Here is a 16,997-nt window from a genome sequence, read left to right on the forward strand (position 1 = left end):
TAAAGACACATGCACACATATGTTTATTGCAGCACTATTTACAATAGCAAAGACTTGGAACCAACCAAATGCCCATCAATGATAGACTGGATAAAGAAATGTGGCACATATACATCATAGAAAACTATGTACCCATGAAAAATAATTAGTTCATGTCCTTTGTAGGAACATGGATGATGCTGGAAACCATCATTCTCAGCAAACTAACACAGGAACAGAAAACCAAACACCGCATGTTCTCACTCATAAGTGGGAGTTGAACAATGAGAACACATGGAAACAGGAAGGGGAACATCACACACTGGAGCCTGTCAGGGGGTGGGGGGCAAGGGAAGGAATAGCATTAGGACAAATACCTAATGCATGTGGGGCTTAAAACCTAGATGATGGGTTGATGGGTGCAACAAACCACCATGGCACATGAACAAACCTGCACTTTCTGCACATGTATTCCAGAACTTAAAGTATTAAAAAAAAAAAAAAAAGCTGGATTGTGAATCTTGTTGACTTGTCACTAAAATAGGAACTGTCATTTGGAAAATAAACATAGAGAGCTACAAGTTGCCTTGTAAGATGTTATTTTTCAAAATCTAATTTTAAATTTCTTACATCTGTATTTAATGATATACCTTGGCCTCATTTCAGTCTAATTCTCTTGGTTGGGCATGGTGGCTCAGGCTTGTAATCCAAAGTGTAACCATAACACTTTGAAAGGCAAGGTGGGCAGACTGCTTGAGCCTAGGAGTCCAAGACCAGCCTGAACAACACGGTGAAACCCTGTCTCTATAAAAAATACAAAAAATTAGCTGGCCATGGTGGTGAGTGCCTGTAATTCCAGCTACTCTGGAGGCTGAGGTGGGAGGATCATCTGAGCCTGGGGGGTTAAGGCTACAGTGAGCTGTGATTGCACCACTGAATTCCAGCTTGAGTGATACAGTGAGACTCTGTCTCAAAAAAAAATTATCTTAAGTAATGTAAGAGCATCAATAAAATGCATGTGTGCTATAAGCACATAAACATGATATTTGCAATCATGACAACCTCACTTGTATTATGACATCTTTTGGTCTATGAGATACAAACTTGTAATAGTGAATGTGTTTATATCTAACATATATTTGCAGTTTTCCCTCTTGTCTAGAACATAGAATTGAGAAAGACATATTTTTGATAATAAGCACATATTGTGTGCCAGTCACTACCCTAGGCAACGGCAATGATACCATTCCCTATAGCTTTATTTTTTGTGACAGTTATTGTGGAAGTTTTATGTCTCCCTTTCAATGTTTGTTCTTAAAGTAATATACATCATAAAAATGCTTAATACTCCTGTGTCACTCTCTTGTAATTTCTGAATGTTATATCAACATGGGATAATTTTCATATCCCTCAATACAGGTAACATCAATTTTAGTATAGGAAAACAATATGAAAAGGTGAAGTTGCTTATGCAAAATCACACATAAATCAGTGATTGATCTTGGACTACTTTAAACCAAAACTCTATTTATTTATTTTGAGAGGGAGTCTCATTTCATTGTCCGGGCTGGAGTGTGGCGGCATGATCATTACAGGATTACAGCTTCGAACTTCCAGCCTCAAGTGATCCTCCTGCCTCAGCTTCCTGAGTAGTTGGGAGTATAGGCATGTGCCACTATGCCCAGATAATTTTTTTAATTATTTTTTTTAGAGGTGAGGTTTCACTAGGTTGCCCAGGCTGGTTTCGATGTCCTAGGCTCAAGCAATCCTTCTGCCTCAGCCTCCCAAAGTGCTGGGATTACAGGTGTGAGCCATCACGCCCGGCCTAAACCCAAACTCTTAATATGATATTCCTATTCTTCTTAAGTATAAAAAGGTAGATTTCAGATAAAATAAATATTTGAGAATAATCCATGTGAAATTTTTTATTCCTTCCTTTTCAATGAGAGGGAGAGAAATAACAGGGAAATGACTGATATTTAGGTGTATATTTTAAGTTGGTCAATGGAGATAGTCTCAATACTACCTCATAATTACTTAGAATTCTACAGCAGCAAAGAAGGGACACAAATTGATTTTGGAGCCAACTCAGTTGTGCTACATTGTAGAAGGGGGAAAATCCTTACTGTAATCGAAATTGAGACCAAGCTACTTCTTAACATAGGATTTATTTTTAAAGTAGATGTTTAGAGATCCAAAATGTTTTTATAAGCTATAAAACTAAATAAATTACATAAATAAAATAGTTAAAGGAAATACCCTATTTAGCATGGACAATTTCAGTACAGCAGTCATTTAGTAGATAAAAATAGACTGTGTTTCTGTTTTTGTAGACCTCAGTTTAAAAATCCTCCGAGAAGATAAAAAATGTCCCGGGTCACTGCATATTATCAGATGGTAAGTAATAAAATTCTATAAAAGTTGAACAACATTATTTTTATCATGGCTGAAATTACCCATAAGACTTTATTTAGTAAGATCATTCTTTAAAAAACCATTTCTTCTTTCCTACTTTCCCTCTTTCTTTTTCTTTTTCTGTTTTTGATTTTTTTTTTTTTTTTTTTGAGATGGAGTCTCGCTCTGTCCCCCAGGCTGGAGTGCAGTGGCGCAATCTCGGCTCACTGCAACCTCTGCCTCCCAGGTTCAAGTGATTCTCCGCCCCAGCCTCCTGGGTAGCTGGGACTACAGGTGCATGCCACCACGCTCAGCTAATTTTTGTATTTTTAGTAGAGACAGGGTTTCACCATCTTGGCCAGGATGGTCTCGATCTCTTGACCTCATGATCCAACCACCTTGGCCTCCCAAAGTGCTGGGACTACAGGTGTGAGCCACTGCCCTGACCTACTTTCCCTCTTTCTTTTTAAAAATAATTTTCTAGGAATTTGTAAGAATTATTCAATATAATTTTAAGACACTGATTTAGCTTTTTGAAAGAACATTGACTTGTATAAAAATAAAAACTGTGATAAAATATTAAATATATACACCTATTATGTACCCACACAGATTTTAAAAATTGATAATTCATCATATGTGTGTCAGTGTACTAAACATGGGATCCAAAAAAATTTGGTTCACTACCACAAAATAGCTCACTATTACTTATAAAGTTCTATCAACATATTAAAAGTTGCTGGAAGTTTAAAAAAATGATTAAATGGGAAAGGTAAGATGGTTATCAACTTAATGTACATCAAAGCAAAAAGTGCAAATGAATTCTGTACTTGGAATTTTTTTGGATTTGCATATGGTCCAATTGACATCAAACATTTATTTCTTGACAGGATTCAAGGTTGTTTTGATGCTTTGGAAAAGAGATACGTAAGAATGTTTTTACACTTACACTGGAATCAAAGGCTTGTCTTTTATTCTTTAAAAAAAGAAATTAGACATTTATTTTGTTTTTGTGTTTAACAGTATAAGTGTCTACGTTTGCATCCATAAACTAATTTCTTATCTTATGTCTTTATTGTCCTGTTGTTGTCTCCTTTGCATCAATTAGAAAGAAAACTCATTTTTTCTCTTTTACATACTCACATTTTTTGACCACAGAGTTTCCTCTGAAGTCACTGGAAGAGATCCACAGGATGTGGGACAGGAGAGACAAGAATCTGGCATTTAGTGCATTGAACATATTTAGAATAGTGGTGATTCAATTTGCAGATATGAAAGGAAAAAATTGACTTGAATGATTGGTTTTTATTCTGTCTTAGTTATTTTGGTAACTATATTTTGTTCATAAGTATAATCTATTCCATTACAATAGCTAGTATTGTACCTCAAATTAAAAAAAAATACAGCTTAAATTTTAAGTGCATCTGATCTTTCATGCTGCCCAAGACAGCTATGAAGGGTGTACAAAATGGAGGCTCTAGTCCTAGTTGAAGAGACAAGATGTATATAAATGAAATTTCTCTTTTTCTTTTTTTTTCTGTGAAGCTTTTATTATGAGCAGAGGGCAGGGCAAGGCAGGGGGCTCAGTCCTTGGCAGCGGCTTTCCTCATGGTGGCCAGGACATTGAGCAGCTCCTCCTACTTCCTCTTGGTGCGGATGTGTGTTCCCACCTTTTTCTTGATGAACTTGAAGGCCCTTTTGTCCTTGGAGACCTTGAGCTACTCCATGGGATGCTGCCCATACAGGGTGAAGCCACACACCTCTCAGATCATATCCCGCATGAACTTGGTGTGTTTGGTCAGGCACCTGCGATGGCAGCTGGGCCTGGGCTTGCTCACATTCTTGGTCACCTTGTGGCCCTTGTTGAGGCCCATGGCTGTAGAATAAAGCAGAACCATGGCTGCTGCTCTCCAGTGACAGCCAAGGCCTGTGTGTAAGTATTTGAAATTTCCGCCACTGCTTTTCCCCACTTTCTCCATCTATGTCTTCTTTTTACTCCTCAATTCCTGTTCCTTTAAGAAATCTTGAGGTCAGGAAGCCTTACACTGGATTATTTAGCAAGTTCATACATTTCTATTTCCACTGCACATTTGTTACTTATGATTTATTCAACACTGACCAGAGGGACCTAGGGATACAAAGATAAAACAGAAGTGGGAAAGAGCTTATAACCATGGCAGAAGATAAGTGAATTCATATGCAGGGCTGATGATCAGCTGTTACATACTGACTCAGCTGTATCTGCTCTTAAAATATTGAAATATTTCTGTATTGAATGGTGAATAGCTACTTTTCTGAGACCTCATGTGGCTCCCCATCAATATCCTCCCCATCACCTTACAGTGTCTCTTTTGGGATCTCTCCAGAACACTCCAAAATCCAGTAACCAAAGGGTTAATATCTAGTCCGAACGTTGCTTCCAGGAGGCCAGCTCTAGAGCCAAATTGGCATCCTTTCTGATTGGCCAGTATCTATGTCATATTGGGCTTTACATGTTTATTTATTATTTTTTTTGTGAGTGTGTGGCAGAGTCTTACTCTGTTGCCCAGGCTGGAGTGCAGTGGCGCAAACTTGGCTCACTGCAACCTCCATCTCCCAGGTTCAAGCGATGCTGCTGCCTCAGCCTCCTAAGTAGCTGAGATTACAGAAATGCACCACCACACTCAGCTAATTTTTGTATTTTTAGTAGAGACGGGGTTTCACCATGTTGGCCAGGCTTCTCTCGAACTCCTGACCTCAAGTGATCTGCCCAACTCAGCCTCCCAACATGCTGGGATTACAGGCATGAACCACTTCACCCAGACTATATATTGATTTTTTTTATATCAATTTGATATTTTTATGTAAAAATATCAGAGATATTTCAATCACCCCTATAATGCTCATTAGAAAGTGATGCATGCCAAAAGAAAGATAATGATCATATGCAATGGGAAGTATGGGAAAGGAGGCACTATACCCTGTGAGAAACATGAGAGAAATCTTTTGAGAGAAAATAGCTTCTGAGCTTTGGAGGCCCTGAATATTTGGACAGATTGAGAGGGGGAGATGGCCATCACTGTTATACTGAACAGTGCTCACTCATTCCCCTTCATCCATTCATTTAGCAGCATTTCCTGACTGTTCCTCATTGAGGGGCAGTACAATATAGTTAGAAGTTCAAGTTTTGGAGTCAGAAGGTCTGAAGAATCCCACTTCTGTCACTTAACACCTCTGTGACCTTTGGCAAGTAACCTACCTTTTGGTACCTTAGTTTCTTTGCATATAAGATGGGGATAATAATAGAATCCACTTGTTAAGGATATTTGATAATTAAATGAGTTAATAATCTAAAGCAGTGGTTCTCAAACTTTAGCTTGCATCAGAATCACCTGGAGGACTTGTTAAAACACATGTTGTCAAGCCTCACCTCAAAATTTCTGATGTAAGAATTTGCATTTCAGACAAATTATAAGAGATGCTCTTGACTGCTGGTCTAGGGACCATAATTTGAAAACCACTGATCTAAAATGTTTAGAACAATGCCTGGCACATAACAAATACTATGTATGTGTTAAACATTCATTCTTTATACATTGGCTATTTAATCTGTGCCAGACACTGTGCTTCTAAGCATTGGATGAGATAATAATGAGAGTAAAATGTGATTCCACTCCCAGGGAGGTCATAATATAATAGAGTCACTTCTTAAATAAAAAATTATAAGTATTACATGTACTAAAATAGCAGTATAATGTACAAAGAGTATCTAGCTAGTTTGATAAATTTATTTTACTAAATGACTACCTGTATGACTGACTCAGTCAAAATAGCTTGTTTTGGAGAGATCAAAAGACAAAATTTTAGATAGATGACTTAGTCTCTTAAGTAAATAGTATTTATATTGTTTTTCAGTTGTTAATCTTTTATAACTTTCCTCAGGTGATCTTGTAGCTGGTATGATATGTTTTAAAAGTAGTTTGAGGCCGAACACAGTGGCTCACACCTGTAATCCCAGCACTTTGGGAGGCTGAGATGGGTGGATCTCTTGAACCCAGGAGTTTGAGACCGGCCTGGGCAACATGGTGACACCCTGTCTCTGCTATAAATACAAAAAATTAGCTGAGTATGGTGGCTTGTGCCTATAATCCCTGCTACTCGAGAGGCTGAGGCAGGAGAATTGCTTGAACCTAGGAGGCAGAGGTTGCAGTGAGCTGAGACCATGCCACTGCACTCCAGCCTGGGCGACAGAGCGAAACTTCATCTCAAATAAATAAATAAATAAATGAAAATAGTTTGAGTAAAATCAGATTTGAGTATCTAGAGATCTTGAAAGGTGTTCCCCTGTAAGAGCATGATTATTTCTAGTTATGAAATTTTGTGTGATTTTTTTTTTTTTTGAGACGGAGTCTCGCTCTATTGCCCAGGCTGGAGTGCAGTGGTGTGATCTCGGCTCACTGCAACCTCTGCCTCCCGAGTTCAAGCAGTTCTTCTGCCTCAGCCTCCCAAGTAGCTGGGACTACAGGCACGTGCCACCATGCCTTGCTAATTTTTGTATTTTTAAAGTAGAGATGGGGTTTCAATTTTGGGTGATTTTTATACTTATTTTGTACTTTATATTATGCTTGAATTCTTTAAAATAAGCACATATCAGTGTTGCAGATAATTATTGTAAAAAAAGAGACTATATTGTATATAGCTATCTAGCTTGTTTCCTTATTCGCATTCTCAATCCCTCACCATTCCAACCCACTGTCCACACTGCATACTTTCAGAAACCCAAGTCTGATCATGTCATTCTTTTGCCTAAAAATTTTCCACAGCTTTTAAAATAAAGTTCAGGGTCCTTCACATGGTCTGCAAGGCCTGTATGATCCCTATCTTCCTGTCCAGGGCATCACTGTCGTTCCCATGTTCAAGCCACACAAAGAATCTAGAACATGCCAAGCTCCTTTTACCTTTGCATATATTGTTCCTCTTGCCTGGAAACTTCTCTCCCCTGCCCCATATACCTTGCCTGGCTAACTCAAATTTATCTGTCAAGTCTCAGCTTAAATATTTACTTCCCTAGGGAGGCCCTCCCTGACACCCTCCTCCTTAGCCTAGATGGTCCCTTTATTTCATGTTCTCATAGCATCCCATGCTGCTTCTTCATAGCAATGAACACGATGTTAATGATGTAGCTATCTTTGCTATTTTTTTGTTGTTTAACGTTGTTCTCCCCTGCTAGTCTAAATGTTCCCTGAGATTGGGACCATGTCTATTTTTGAATGAATGCATAAATAAATGAACTCAATTAAGTAATGTATGAGTTTACATGCAGTAATCAAAATGGCCACACAGTGGCAGTAAAGTTTTAGTCCTTTGATATGAAATTATGGTTCTGAAATTTTTTTTCTTTTCTCTCTCTTTCTTTCTCTCGCTCTCTCTTTCCCTCCCTCCCTCCTTCTTTCCTTCCTTCCTTCCTTCTTTTTCTTCCTTTCTCTCTTTCCTTCCTTTCTTTCCTTTCCTCCTTCCCTCCGTCCTTCCTTCCTTTCTTCTTTTTTTTTTTTTTTGGAGTCTCTCTCTGTTGCCCAGGCTGGAGTGCAGTGGCGTGGTCTTGGCTCACTGCAACCTCTGCCTCCCGGGTTCAAGTGATTCTCCTGCCTCAGCCTCCCGAGTAGCTGGGATTACAGGTGCCTGCCACTACACCTGGCTAATTTTTTGTATTTTTAGTAGAGACGGGGTTTCACCATGTCGGCCATGCTGGTCTCAAACTCCTGACCTTGTGATCCTCTGGCCTCAGACTCCCAAAGTGCTGGGATTACAGGTGTGAGCCACCATGCCCGGCCCTCTCTTTCTTTCTTATAGGGTTTCACTCTGTTGCTTAGGCTGGAGTGCATTGGCACAATCACAGCTCACTGCAGCCTCAACTTCCAGGCCTCAAACAATCCTCCTGCCTCAGCCTCCCAAGTAGCTAGGACCACAAGTGTGCACCACTATGCCTAGCTAATTATTTACTTTTTGTAGAGATGGCATCTTACCATGTTTCCCAGGCTGGCTTTGAACTCCTGGGTTCAAATGATCTGCCCACCTTGGGCTCCCAAAGTGCTGGGATTACAGGCAAGAACCACTGTGCCTGGCCTGAAATTTTCTGATTTGTATTCTAGTTTTTAAAAACAATTATCATTGGCTTGATTATATTTCTATCTCTATATGTTACTCTTTCAAGCAGAGATAATCTGTTCATAGTAGTGTATATGTAGAGAGGACAAGGACTTTATAGACATATAAGATGTTTTTACTTTAGTAGATTAGTTTCAAATGGGACACTTTTTGAGGTACTTGTTGCATATTTAATTATTTAGTAATAATGAATTATTTTGTATACCTTTTGCCTCCAGAACTAGAATATAACTTTTTAAGGGTAGGGATAGTTATCTTTTTTGTGTCCCTCTCGTCTCTAGCAGAGCCCTGTGTACGTAATGGACTCTCACTTGAATGAGTGAATAGTTAGTACAGTTGGCCCTCCATGTATCAGAGCATTCTACATCCACAGATTCAACCAACTGGAAAATATTTAGAAAAAATAACAGTACAACAATAAAAAAAAATACAAATAAAAAATACAGTGTGACAAGTATTTATATAGTATTTACATGGTATTAAGTATTATAAGTAATCTAGAAATGATTTAAAATACAGTTGAACTCATTACACATTATATACAGGTATCAAAATATCACATGTACCCCCAAAATATGTACAACTATTATATATCAATTAAAAAATGGTAGTCTTTCAGAAATGGAGAGAAAAAAAGAAAAAATTATAGGAAAGAATCAGTTTTCAGATATCTAGGAAATTCCCCTTTATAATGCAAAAAAATTGCTATCAAATTGTGAGCATATACTTTTTTTTTTTTTTTTTTGAGATATCTCGCTCTGTCACCCAGGCTGGAGTGCAATGGCGCGATCTCAGCTCACTTCAACCTCTGCCTCCCAGGTTCAAGCAATTCTGTTTCAGCCTCCCAAGTAGCTGGGATTACAGGCACAAGCCGCCATGCCTGGCTAATTTTTTGTATTTTAGTAGAGACAGAGTTTCACCATGTTTCCCAGGCTGATCCCAAACTCCTGAGCTCAGGCAGTCTACCCACCTTGGCCTCCCAAAGTGCTAGGATTACAGGCGTGAACCACCGCACCCAGCCTCATATAATATACTTTTAGCATAAAATTAATTTTGACCTTCCTGGAAAAAAGTACAGTTGACCTTTGAACAACATGGGTTTGAGCTTCACAGGTCCACTTATATATGGATTATTTTCAATAAATACAGTTGGCCCTCTGTATCTGTGGCTTCCACATCTGCAACCAAAGGTGGATCGAAAATACAGGACGGGGCCAGGGCAGTGGTTCACGCCTGTAATCCCAACACTTTGGGAGGCTGAGGTGGGTGGATCACAAGGTCAGAAGATCGAGACCATCCTGGCCAGCATGGTGAAACCCTGTCTCTACTAAAAATACAAAAATTAGCTGGGTGTGGTGGTGCATGCGTGTAATCCCAGCTACTCAGGAGGCTGAGGCAGGAGAATCGCTTGAACCTGGGAGGTGGAGGTTGCAGTGAGCCAAGATCACGCTACTGTACTCCAGCCTGGCGACAGAGCAAGACTCTGTCAAAAAAAAAAAAAAAAAAAAAAAAAAAAAGAAAGAAAGAAAGAAAAAGAAAATACTACAGGCTGGGCACAGTGGCTCATGCCTGTAATTCCAGCACTTTGGGAGGCCAAGATGGGAGGATCACTTGAGGTCAGGAGTTCACGACCAGCCTAGCCAACATGGCAAAACCCCATCTCTACTGAAAATACAAAAATTAGCCGGGCATTGAGGCGGGCATCTGTAATCCCAGCTACTCAGGAGGCTGAAGCAGGGGAATCCCTTGAACCTGGGAGACAGATGTTGCAGTCAGCCGATATCATGCCACAACACTCCAACCTGGGTGACAGAGTGAGACTCTGTCTCAAAAAAAAAGAAAAAGGAAAATACAGTATCTGTAGATGTGAAACCCAGATATGGAAGGCTGACTTTCCATATACTCCCTGAGGTACTTGAGTACACATGGATTTTGGTATTCATAGGGAGTCCTGGAACTAATTCCTTCTCAGATACTGAGGGATGACTGTATCCTTTTTCTTCTGGCCTTCTGGATATTTTTTTCCTACCCAAATCTTTCGAACCTCTCTGAAATAATATTTTAATTAGTCTATTGAAAAGAATGATAATATAGGTGCAAGTATGTAATAATAATAGTTTTTTTTTCTTTCTCTTGAAGCTACGTATGGCAGTACTGACAGTAAGTACACACTCATTTTAAGACCAAGCCTCTGTCTCTATTTCATTGTCTTTTGGCAAGTGAAACATTAAAACAGTACTCTCCCTCTTCCTCCCTGACTTTTTTTTTTAATCTGTCTTGGAATTAAAAACATAGGATCTATCAGAAGTTTAATAAAAGATTATGAATTGTATATTTCTTTGGTACAATACATGGGAAAATGTATAGGCTATACTATCTGCTTCATTTATTGGCTCTCAGGATTTTATTTTTTTAGTTACTTTACAGACTCCAAATTTTTTGTTTTTGAAGTTTGGTAGACTCTTTTGAAATTTTGTATACCTCTGAGTTTAACATGTTATACATAGTTAAGAATAGAAAATGAGAAGATACCACTGAGAGTCTTAGATCTATGATTTATTGAACAAATTTTAAACCATAATGGATTATTTAGAATTTATTTGTAGCTTAGTCCTGGTAATTATGAATGCTTCATTATTAATTTCCTTTTATTCAGTGTTCACAGAATATTCTAAAGACTCTATATTCACAAAATAAGCATATCCTATCTCTAGCTTAAAATATATGTCTGTACTCAACTAATAGAACACAAATTGAACTCTATATAAAAAAGGTATTTCATGAGGAGTAATCTAGTAAATTCCAGAAATTAAATGATGTTTATTTTCCCTTATACAGCTTTACACAGATCCCATGGGATCTGAGGTAAGAACACACACAAACGTATAGGTGGGTAGTATATGTATATTATATTTTAAGATGTTTTTCTGAGTTGAGGCTATAGATTTTGTTACTAGACTACCATATGAGCAGAGGAACTAATAGTGGGCTCTTTCAGTATATTTTACTCTAAACTTGACCAATCTCTTATTATGAGATTTTTCAAAAACTACGTAAGGGTATTGGGGAAAAAAGGCATTGAGAAGAACTGAGCTTATTCCCTAACCTGTTGGCATTAAGAGTCTCTTAATGTATAAATGTATAAAACCACATTTTTTTCTTAAAAATTTTTTAAATTTAATTTTTATGAACTTTTTTTCTGAATCACATAAAACCACATTTTATTATTTATTTAAACTGATTATGAATCTTTTCTGTTTATGGCCTTTTGGGAAAATAAATGAGATATGGCATAACTCTAATTTTCTTTTTTGCCAACTAAATTCTCCCTCTTTTCGTGTTTTTATAGATTTTCAGAGCTTTACCTCTTTATTTCTCTCTTTAGATTTCTTCCCTCTGTTTAGGGAATCCGACTCATCTTCAAGGCCAACTATGTTCATATCTTATATGTAAACCTCTTTGGCTATTTGGTCTATACTAACTTCTTTCTTTAAATTCTTTTTCCAGCAGAACCCCACAATTTAACACTCTCAATTGATTCATATTGATTACTTAATCTCCTCAACCAGATTGTGAATTCTTCTTTTTTTTCTTTTTTTTTTTTTTAGATGGAGTCTCGCTCTGTTACATAGGCTGGCTCTGCCTTCCAGGCTTCTAGCAATTCTCCTGCCTCAGCCTCCTGAGTAGCTGGGACTACTGGCATGCACCACCATGGCCGGCTAATTTTTATATTTTTTATATTTTTAATTTTTATATTTTTAGTAGAGATGGGGTTTCACCATGTTGGCCAGGCTGGTCTTGAACTCCTAACCTCAGTGATCTGCCTGCCTCCTCCTCCCAAAGTGCTGGGATTACTGGCATGACCCAGCATGTCTGGCCCAGATTGTGAATTCTTGAGGACAAGAGTCTTGTCTCATAGTCTTGGACACATAATAGTTACTTGTGCCACTTTGAATGTGGCTGTGGGACAGAAATGGAGGGAGAAACTTTCTGTTCTCTTCTCACTTTACTCTCTTTGTCTTTCTCCTAGCTTTCTTTCCTTTTTCTTTACTTTCAATTTTCCTTCTCTAAGCCTACATATTTAGCCTAACTGGTGCTATTCTAGACTAAATTATGCATTTTTGGCTCTTAATATTCTTTCTTTGCAAGATGACATGTAGCTGTTTAAGCAAGGGGTAAGAAAACTTTTACATACTGTAGGTAGCAATTCCTCAATGCCCAAACTAGTTCTATCTTTTATTTCTTTGTCTATTGTTTCATTTCAAAATGCTTCCCCACCACACTGTAAGTTTGAAGGGAAGTTTCCCAAAATAAAACCTTCTGATAGTTACTAAATTGATCATTTTCTTAGTGTAGTATTTATCATGTTTTCTTATGCATGAAAACTTCCTAGTTTGAAACCAGTGTTTTTTGGGGGTAGTGAAATGCTAAGCAAATTGAGTTTAATTACAAAAAAAGTATTACAGAGTGGGAAGAAATGCAGGCATATATAATAATGAAGTTAGGAAACAAAAGCTGGTTATGTGGTAAGTTTTGAGCTATCATTTATGACCCAGGAAAAAATATTTTGAATGTTTACAGAGTGTTCCCCTTATGGGTAGGTAGTGATGCCTAACCTCTACGTGCTCATGGTATACTTTTTATTACTAAAAAATTCAGTAGCATATTGGGTAATACTAAAACACTCAAAGGAGCCCAAAAAAATCAGTAATAATTACAATGTAACTACTACTGTGGTATAGCAATGTTCATAGGGCCTAAAAAGCATCCACAAGTTACATTATTTTATGATTGCTATTTAGCATCCAGTCACTGATAAAACTATTTACCTCCCTGATCTCATTCTCTTATGTACTCAAAAACAACATTCTAACATAAACATCGTCTTTGGCATTCATCTCATATTGTGCCATGTTTCTTGAGTTGTGTGCCTGGAAGTATATCCTTTCCTAAACAAAATTGCACAAACAATAACAATGTTTATATATGCCTGAAGCAAAAATACACTAGACAGTTGGATTAAAATTTGCAGCACTCTTGTGAAGAGTATGTCATGGTATAACAATTGAGAACCTCTGGCTTAAATCAAACAAGTGTGTGTCCCTAGTTCAGAAGGCCAACTGAGTTTTCAGCATTCTACAAAGTTATGGTACTTCTGTGCTATAAGTTTTGTTCTGGTTGCTCCATCTCATGAAAGAGATGACCAACGAAAGTAACTAAGCATCTAAGTAAACTAAATACTATAGTGAAGAGTGATAGTGTAGCTTTTCTATAGGAACACACTACAAAATGAGTAGCAAGTATTAGTAAAACATGTAAGCCAAAATGTAAATAAGATTTACACAGCTTAATGCATATAAGACCATATAGAATTATTATATATGAATATGGTGAAGGCATAAATCTTATGGTTTCACTATCTATTCCTTTGTGCCTATTTACCATTGGAGGTGATCAATACCCTTTATTTTTTATTTTTTTAAGAGACAGGCTCTCCCTCCATCACCCAGGCTGGAGTTCAGTGGTGTGATCTTGGCTCATGGCAGCCTTGACCTTCTAGGCCCAAGCGATCCTCCAACCTCAGCTTCCCAAGTAGCTGGGACTGCAGTTGTTCGCCACAATGCCCAGTTATTTTTAAAAATTTTTGCAAATGTGGGGTTATATTGCCCCAGCTGGTCTCAAAGGATCCCCTTGCCTCAGCCTCCCAAAATGCTGGGATTACAGGTGTGAGCCACTGCACTTGGCCAACACTCACCTTTAATAGATTGCTTCATGAACTTAACTATAAGTGGTCTCCGTTTCTAGCCACAATATACTTTTAGATACTTTATTTTAGAAAAAAATCCTTGTAGGATGAAATCCTAAGTAAGCATGAACTCTACCTTGGCCAAATATTTATTCATTCAGCAAATATTAATTGGGTTCCTTTTATGTGCCTAGCACTGTTCAAGGTATAAAAACACAGGGGTGAAGGTGATAGGCAAGATCCCTGCTCTCTAGAAGCCTACGTTCTTATGAGGTAGGATAAACAATAAATAAATGAATAAAAATTAGTACAAACAATTTCAGATAGACATAGTGCTATGAAGAAAATTTTTTAAACAGGTGATGTACTAGAGAGTGCTGAAGTGGAGAATGAAGAAGGAGGGATTGGATGGCTGTGTTAGATTGGGCAGTTCCTAGGAGGCATCCCTGAGAGGCTACTATTTGAGCTGAGATGAGTAACCAGAAGGAGTCAGCCCATGCCAGTCTGTGAAGGGCAATGGCATGTGACAGGCCAAATAACACCACAGTTAACATCACAGGCATTGGAGTCAAATTGCAGTTCTACCACTTACTAGCTTCATCAATAATGAGAATAATGTCTACTTCAGAGTGTTGGCTACACAAGGGGATGAACTCGTGAAATATTTAGGGCAGTGCCTGAATATTATTATTATCATTAACTGGAGACCACATGTTCCAGAATATAGCTGTGCAAAGGCCCTAAGACAGGAAGGAATCTTGGGTGTTTGAGCATAGAAAAGGTGCCATGAGCCTGGAGCTTAGCTGAGTGCAAGGGAAAGTGGCCAGAGATAAGGTTAGATAGGCAGACAGGGGACAGATGAGTAGGGCCTTGCAAATCAAGATAACTTTTGGATTTTATTTTAAGGGTGGTGAGAAGCTAATGGGGGTTTTTAAGAAAATGAGTGACATGGTCTGATTTGTATTTTCAAAAACTACTTTTGGCTGCAGAACAGAGAATGAGCATCAGATGGACTTGCAATTTGCTTTAGAGATAGACCTGAAAAGTCTTGCCAATGGGTTGGAATGTGGAGGGAGAAGGAAAGGCTGCATATGTTGCTGCTGCTTTGGCCTATGTGACTATATTTAGTATGATTCATAGAAACCACTGATGAGCAGTTCAATGGTTCATCTTTATTAGGCAACCCATTAGTCTGAAAAGTGTTATATGAGGTGTTAAGAATAGTGCCTGCTGTAAATATACTTTCCTAGATAAGCCAGAGTCAGACTGAAGTTAATTAAGGATTAGCATCTTCTGTAAAACAATTATAACTATAACTCTTTTATTAGTTGCTTCAGGGATCAAATAATAAAGTGTAAATAAAATTATCAACTACTAAAACAACCTACTCTTGTTACAATTTAAAAAAACAAAAGATCACTCAGAGCATTAAAAAGCTAGAGTTGATTGAGAAACATGGGCAGGCAGGAAGAATGGGCATTGTTTGCTTGGCAGAGCAATTACACCCAGCATTGGCTAAGAGAGGACTCTGTTCATCTCGCCTATCTGGAGTGAACCTGTTGCTATAAGCTCCTCTAATCTCATCTGTCTCTCCTATTGTATTTACAAAGCAGTTTTCTGAACTTGATTTGATTTCTCAAGTAGGCTGTCTTATTCAGAAAATGCTTTTATCTTTTAAAATTAACTCCATTACAAATCAATCTCCGTAGAGTTTAAGCATCATGAGCCAATTTTCCCAAGATCTGATCACCTGTAATTAAGTTTCATGTTAAGGTTTAAGATCAGCAGAGCTGGGAGGCTTAAAGTAACAGAAACACTGAGACTTTTTCTGATCAGTCTGACATCCTCATTTTCACATTGTCAAGGATCAAATACTGAACCAGATGAATAAAGGACATTTTTTGTGTTCTGTTTTGAGCTTATACTGTTTACTTGTCATTAGTACTTCTCCAGCTCTGTGGACATACTGTATGACATATCTGGGCCAAACGTTTGCTTCAACTACTAGATGTTTATTTTATTTATTTATTTTTTAAATTTAATTTAGTTATTTAATTTATTTATTTTTATATTTCAGTTTATTTTATTATTTCTTTCCTTCTATTCTATTCTATTTTTTGAGATGGAGTCTCGCTCTGTCACCCAGGCTGGAGTGCAGAGGAACAATCTAGGCTCACTGCAACCTCTGCTTCCTGGGTTCAAGCGATTCTCCTGCCTCAGCCTCCTGAGTAGCTGGGATTACAGGCGTGCACCACCACACCCGGCTAATTTTTGTATTTTTAGTAGAGACAGGGTTTTCCCACATTGGCCAGGCTGGTCTTGAACTCCTGACCTCAGGTGATCTGCCAAAATGACCTTGGTCACCCAAAATGCTGGGATTACGGGCGTGAGCCACCATGCCCAGCCAGACATTCATTTTATTTTAAATGGAATCTATCTCTTATGAGGAAATTTGTCCCTCTTTATTTCTAGTTTTCTTAACAGTGAGGAGAGCAGATAGCAGTAGTAGCATCTAGTTTTCAGTGCAGGACTGAAAAAACAAGACTTGATATCAGAGATCAGGGCTCCTTTTCTAATTTTTGTAATTTTCCTATTGCCATTGTAGTCTTCCCTGAATTACTGCAGTAGACTCTTAATTGCTCTCATGGTTTTTATTTCTTCCCCTCTGCACTTTTAAAGGAGCCAAGATGATGTTTAAAAAATACAAATCACTCACCTGCTTAAAACTCTTCCG

At 38.0% G+C, this 16,997-nt stretch overlaps 1 protein-coding gene across 15 annotated transcripts in view; it reads left to right on the top strand.

Moving 5' to 3' along the window:
- Nucleotides 1-16,997, top strand: part of HORMAD2 (HORMA domain containing 2) — a 114,014-nt gene that overhangs the window by 21,179 nt on the left and 75,838 nt on the right. For 11 of the 15 annotated variants that reach the window (XR_010156101.1, XM_001138517.6, XM_054675811.2 and 8 more), the window contains 4 exons: nucleotides 2,313-2,376; nucleotides 3,264-3,300; nucleotides 10,657-10,677; nucleotides 11,356-11,382. Coding sequence is in view for 14 of the 15 variants with exons in the window: in XM_001138517.6 (XP_001138517.1) it covers nucleotides 2,313-2,376; nucleotides 3,264-3,300; nucleotides 10,657-10,677; nucleotides 11,356-11,382 (149 nt within the window). In the remaining variant the exon portion in view is untranslated. The remainder of the gene's footprint in view (nucleotides 1-2,312; nucleotides 2,377-3,263; nucleotides 3,301-10,656; nucleotides 10,678-11,355; nucleotides 11,383-16,997) is intronic. The other 4 variants (XM_063808135.1, XM_054675810.2, XM_054675809.2 and 1 more) reach the window with 2 other exon arrangements.

Source organism: Pan troglodytes, chromosome 23 (genome assembly GCF_028858775.2).
Source record: "Pan troglodytes isolate AG18354 chromosome 23, NHGRI_mPanTro3-v2.0_pri, whole genome shotgun sequence".
Taxonomy (NCBI): domain Eukaryota; kingdom Metazoa; phylum Chordata; class Mammalia; order Primates; family Hominidae; genus Pan; species Pan troglodytes.